This window comes from Formica exsecta, unplaced genomic scaffold (genome assembly GCF_003651465.1).
Source record: "Formica exsecta isolate Colony F162 unplaced genomic scaffold, ASM365146v1 scaffold4, whole genome shotgun sequence".
In the NCBI taxonomy this organism is placed as follows: Eukaryota; Metazoa; Arthropoda; class Insecta; order Hymenoptera; family Formicidae; genus Formica; species Formica exsecta.
This window is the reverse complement of record NW_021851238.1, coordinates 237,662-243,947: the sequence shown is the minus strand read 5'-3', so window position 1 is coordinate 243,947 and position 6,286 is coordinate 237,662. Positions and strand designations below refer to the sequence as shown.

Here is a 6,286-nt window from a genome sequence, read left to right as displayed (position 1 = left end):
TATATATATAATATCTATATATACATAGGATTAAAAAAGAGAACGCGGTAGAATTTTACCTTGTACAAGCGCTTTGGCATATATACTACTTAAAATCAAATAATAAAGCAAGGTCAATCGAATAAACCGGGCAAGATCGACAAACTGTGACATTGTCGATAGCGAAGTATAAGAATTAACAATATAATATTTAAAGACTTGAACGGCTTACATATCTGCCATTTATATATAAATCTCGATCATTCTAAAAAGTACCAGTAACTGAGCGTTACAGCACCGGAAAACTCAAATATTTTGTCGTGTTATTTACAATAATGAGAATTACAATGATTATGCTCGCTGCGCGTATATATATATGTATATATATATATATATTTCCATCGCTTATATTGTGCGATCTGAAAGATCATAAAAATAATTTCTGATCTTACAATTAGAGAATATATGATTACAGAGCAAGATCCGACTTTTTTTTAATCTTCAACTCATCGATGCGTTGAAAGAACGCTCGGATATATATAATATATACGCGTATATATACAACATACGCGCATATACATATATGTAATAATATATCGTGCTTAAACGCAATCAAGAAACTATATATATATATTATATGTACATAAATAAAAAATATAATTATTGACGCGATCCACGTGCGGCTTCTTCCAGCGCGCGAACTTTAAGCTCGCGCTCACGCTGTTGTCTAAAAAACACCTTTTGTTAGTGCGGATACCCCGCTACCTTAAATCATTGCATTATGCAATAACAAGTTAGGCAAGTTTTGATAGTGATTTCAAATGCCTACAAACCTCAGGTATTCTTCGTGATGAGCCACGAGAGATGCATGCGCAGGGAATCGTTCGCGCTCTATCATGAGATGCCGTTGCAACTGTTCGTGATGCGCCGCCATGTCCGCGTACGGTCTTCCTAGAAGTTCCGCCGGATGAAGTGCCAAAGCAGGATCGCGCGGCATTAAACCGGGACGAGGATAATTGGCGCTGGCCGCAGCTGTGAACGAAAATATCGCCGTGTTAGAAAAACAAGATGAATTAAAAAAAACATTATAAAATACTTATTATTATATTTAATATAATTATATAAACATTGCCTCATATAATAATTGTTTTACAAGAGTACTAGTAGGGACGCGTTATAAAATTGCGGAAGCATATTCGATTATCTCGCAAATATAGAAGAAACTACGCGCGAAAATTGCAACCGTCGAACCCTCTTTCAACTACCGACAAAATATCCCAGAAATGTTACTTCTCATTTCTAAGGTACACGCACACGCACACTCGCGCCTATTCCTCGACAACACTCACTCGCACTTGCACCTGCGACGGTGATAAGCGACTAGCCAAAGATCAGAGTCGAGCAACCGGAAGTTCGCAGGCGTGCTGATATGGTGCAGAAAATAAAGGATCGTCTCGACCTAGACGGTAAGTGTAGGCTGACGATCAATGAGAAACGGCTGTTGAGCGACGAGGAATAAGCGAGAGCGGCGTTTTCTTAAAAGGAGAAGCTCTTCAGGAGAAGCTTAGAAGAAACATCCTGTGTGTAAGGACCTACCCGGCAGAGGAAATCCAGCCGCAGCCGCAGCGGCTTCCTGCTGTTGCTGAGCCTGTTGCTGGGCCTGTTGCTGTCCCGGATGTAAGTGCAAGTGCGTATGCGCATGCGTATGCGCGTGAGTGTGAGCGTGATACTCGGGCGAGATGCCAGCCATTTGTAATCGGACCATCGGGTCAGCGGCCAGAGCCAGCCGTTCTTCCAACTGGCCGTGATGATGAGCCGCCACGGGATGGCCAGCCGCTCCACCCGCTGGCCCCCCGCCGGCTGCAGTCGGAATCCCTAAACGCGACAGCGCTTCGATCACATAACTCGAAGATCACAGATACGATTCTCATCGTTGCCCGATTTCTTCATCTCCAGTTAATTTGTTGGATAAAATTATTCGAGAGAAAACCCCGTGTTCTTCTAATAATATATCATTGGTTACACAGAGAGCCAAGATTAGCTATCTTGTCACCACAGTTAATTGGCGCTGAAGAAATCGGCCATAAGAATTTAAACATTTACGTTTAACTATATCACGCGCATCTCTGAAATAACTTGGCGCTCTCAATCTAATTCCATCTTTCTTCCCAGCCTATCGATTTTTCTATCATCCTTTTGACTATATATTCTTAAATCAATCCCAATTTTGCAAACTCTATAAGTCGTACGAACGAACGAATGATTGTCGACACGAAGTCTGTACTTCTACACTCGCTGTTATGAAATATTATAAAATGTTAGCTTAATCAATAGTTACCTAGCCGTTCGAGTCGTTCTCTCTCGAGTTGACTTGGACCCGGTGGAGCGCCGTAGAGGCCGAACTGATGTAAGGCCTGGGGTGGTCCAGAAGGGGCTGGTGTCAGACCGGCGGCGGCGTATCGGCGGTGTATCTCCAGCCAGTGTGGATCAACCGGCGGTGCCGGCATCGGTCTAGGCGTACCCTTGAACAATTCCTCCTTCAATCGATCGTTCAGCTCTCTCTCGCGTAATTCGCGTATCTCGCGTTCTCTCTTTTCGCGCTCCAAATGCTCCAACTCCAACCGTTGCGCTGCTGCAGCCTCACGTCCGTAGATATAATGTAACATCGGATCGGGCGGGGCGGGATGTCTGGCGGGTGAGAAAGCGGCGTGCGGTCTAGCATATTCAGACAATTGCCTGAGCGCCGGCGTGTCCGCATAAGAACCAGGACGCGCGGCGTAACGATCGTATGGCGAAACGACCGGTTCGAGGTGTCCGCGGCTGGGTGGTTTGCATACTTCAGGTTGTTTCTCCGGTGTCGTCATTTTTCTAGCCTGTTGAGCTGCAGCAGCGGCGCGATCACGCTCCTCTCGCTCTCGTTCTGCCTGTTTCCGCGAGCGTTCTTCGCGCTTTCTTGCAAGCTTCGAATCGGGCACAGGTTTAAACATCAAATCAGTGCGCGTGCACGAGTTATTTTCGCCGCGATTCCAATGCCTCAGGAAAATCGCCGACTGCGAACGATGACACTCGGAATCCTCAATTCGCGGTTCTGGCGACGGTCCACGAGGACTAACTGACTCTTCCGGCTCGGTCTCCATGTCTTGTTGTTCGATCTTCGGCTCCTGCATAATCGGCTGCGGTTGCTGCGGCTGCGACGCACGATGATGATGATGCGCGGAACTAGCCGATGACGTTAGACATGTAGCCGAGACGAGCGACGGTTTGCGCTGACTACTATGTGAGCTGTGGGACGACGAATGACTGTGAGAGCTGTGAGAAGAGATGCTCAATAGTTTCTCGTGATGCAAATTCGTCGGCTGCTGATGCATACTAGACGAATGGTGATGACTCGCGATTAGATTCTCTCCCTCTTCTCTGCTTGTGACACTTGAGCTGGTGCTGGCATGATGCGCCGCCATCATAGCGTTGCTGCTTTCCTGACTTCGTTGCGGCGAAGGCGGCGGAATGGCATGAGGTACCGGACCGTAAGCGTATGGCGGGAAGGATGGGTATCCTGGTGCGTATCCTGGATAGGGATGAGGATGATACGTATGCATAGCGGTGAACAAAGAATGATGCATCAGCGGATGATGTGGATGGAAGGGATGAGCCATATGCGGGCTCGGCTGCTGCGCCGGATGCATTACCGGTTGAGGGATCGAACTGGGCGGCGGCGGTAGGTTCGGCGTCGGTGTCGGCGATGCCGCGACCGGCTGAATCGACGGTACCGCCTGACTAACTGGCGGCATAGAATGTTTGCTTGGTGTTGGCGGTTTGCTCGCGCCGTCCGGATCCTTCTTGATATTGTCCAAACTCGGACCTGGAAAATTGGAGCTCTGGAAGCCCGGTACCTTGACCTCCTTCAAGCTTTGCAGAGGATCCGGCTCCGGTGGTATGATCTCCTGCTTTATCTTTAGATTCTGCGGCTCCATCGGCGGTGTACCGGCCGGTAAATTGTAGATACCCGCGGGCTTCTCCATCGCCAACATTCCGCCGGATTGTATCGGCTGAAACAAGTTGCTCGGCTCCGATCGTTCCGACTCATTGTTCTCGCTTGTTCGTTCCGAAACGCGCTCTGGCATCATACGAGAGTCGGGAGCTCGGCTATCGCGCACTCGATCGTTCACTGACAGTCTATCGTCCACCATTCTTTCGGCATTTCTACTTTCGGACGACATTACGGTCAAACCGAGTGGTTGCGGTGGCGAACTCGACATTGGTGGCATCTGCGGTATCTGGCCGATCGGGCCACCGATACCGGCCGACACGCTCTGCGAGATATTGAGATTCAACGGTGGCGGTCCCGACAGCAATGTTTGCAATGTTTGCGCCGAAGTTGGCAAGCTCTCGGTTACGTGGCGCAGATTTGTAGGTCCCATATTCGGCACGTTCGGCGGCAGCGTCATCTGCGTCATCTGCGGCGGCATGTTTTGTGAAAGGTTCGGCATTCCACCGGTACCAGTGCCGGTCTGTTGCTGACCGGGCGATATCACCGGAATTTGCGAGCTTGATATAGCTGCCTGTGAGCCTACGCTCGTGATAATACTCGGTATATTTTGCGATAGATTGCGAACCGTAACCGCGGGACTTGCTGTGTCGCTCGGACCCGTCCCAACAGATTGCGCAGATGTGCTCAAATTCAATTGCGCCGTTTCGGGCTCCTTGCCCATATCCTCGTTAGACATAGTTGGTGACATCGTCGAGTCGATCGGCAACGGTTCTAATTTCAGTGCTTGGTTCATGACCAATGGTACGTCTTCCGTCTGGTCGGCTATCTTGTTTTGATCTACCGGTTCTTGATCCAATAAGACGGAAGGCTTCTTCTCCAGATTATGTATCACCGGCACCGATATCGGCAGGCTCTGTATTGCGGCCGGTACCGGGGTTGACGCTGGCGTTGGCTCGGACGGCTCCTCGGGCGTCGTGACGGCCGGGCTACTGACGGGCTCTTCTCCACCGGTTACACCGGCTACCGTTGGCGGCGTCGGTTGATTCTCGTTTGCGTCACCTTCCGTCTCTCTCTCCGGCTCATCCATCAGGGAGTTACTGTCGGTCGTAAGAGATTCGGACGGGCTATCGGGCCGTTCGCCGCCGCCGCGTTTTCGCTTTTGTGCTTCCTTATCCTCGTCGTTGCAAGTGTCGTCCGTTTGACTCGAGCGCTTGTGACCCTTCTTGGGCGTATCGGCTTTGCCGGACGATTTCTTCTTGTTTTTATCAGGCGTCTGTTGCTGTTGCTGCTTTTCTTGATCAGGCGTGTCTGTGCCGCCGCCGGTTCGTCGCGGTCTCGCTGGTCTCGGTGTCTCCTTAGCCTTATTCCGCGTGCGCATCCTACCGGGACTCTCGGGCGATTCCGCGGGCACCGGGCGGAACAGATACGGCTGCAAGGGCGGCAGTTCCCCAGTCTTCTTTAAGTGCGCCCGGCATTCCGCGCAGAGCAATAGTCGATCTTTGCCGGCTACTTGATAGTCTTTCGAGCTACTGGAAAAGCAATGCTGGCATGAATGCGCCGCTCCGTTTGTATTAGTGTCGCGCGAGTCACTATCCTCCTCCGAATTATCGTCTTCGGTCACGGAGCTAATCTCGCCACCTGGATTGTGGCTGGCCGGGGTACCGACCGGTACGGTCTCAACCTCGGACGCGGTCTCCTTCGTGCTAAGGTTAACTGCTGGCGGTGTGTCCTTGGTAGGCGTAGGGATCTCCTCCTTGGGTGTGCCGGCACGGGAGTTACGCGTGTTGCGGATTCGCCGTAGCGAGCTCTGCCTGCGTCGTCGATGAGGACGATTATTATTAGCGCCCGGTGTCTTCTTCCATAAGTAATAGAACTCGACCAGCTCCGGCTGTGCAGAGATTAAGCGTTAAAAAAAAAAAACGGATGTTTTATTACATCATAACATTTTTTCTTTGCGTAATAAAGCTATTAGATGGGTACAAAAGATTCATTGCCCGTATATTCGTCGCGAATAATTTTATAAATAAACTTATGCATACGACAAGTAATTTTTATCAATCGGAATGTGTGTGATCATGGTTTTTATATTGTAATATATCTTTTAAAAAAACGCTCCTATAAAGAAAAATGTTGGGCTCTCAATTTTATTTGAAACAGAATTTTATAGAACAATGGCACTCTCTTTTTATTTTAATAATAAAATGTATTTCTTCAAATGATATTTTTTGTACGTTCTCTCATTTTTTTTTTTTATCTCCGCGATATTCATTTATATTACTTCCTTTATTGACTGCCTTCCTTTATTAAAAAAAAAAAAAA

At 48.8% G+C, this 6,286-nt stretch overlaps 1 protein-coding gene across 12 annotated transcripts in view; it reads right to left on the bottom strand.

Annotated features, from left to right (window-relative positions):
* LOC115239905 (arginine-glutamic acid dipeptide repeats protein) overlaps window positions 1-6,286 on the bottom strand; it is a 30,494-nt gene that overhangs the window by 17,702 nt on the left and 6,506 nt on the right. For 10 of the 12 annotated variants that reach the window (XM_029814749.1, XM_029814752.1, XM_029814753.1 and 7 more), the window contains one exon: window positions 4,468-5,855. In XM_029814749.1, the coding sequence (XP_029670609.1) occupies window positions 4,468-5,855 (1,388 nt within the window). Of the gene's footprint in view, window positions 1-9; window positions 707-812; window positions 1,012-1,575; window positions 1,855-2,317; window positions 5,856-6,286 lie in introns of those variants that run through there. The other 2 variants (XM_029814746.1, XM_029814744.1) reach the window with 2 other exon arrangements.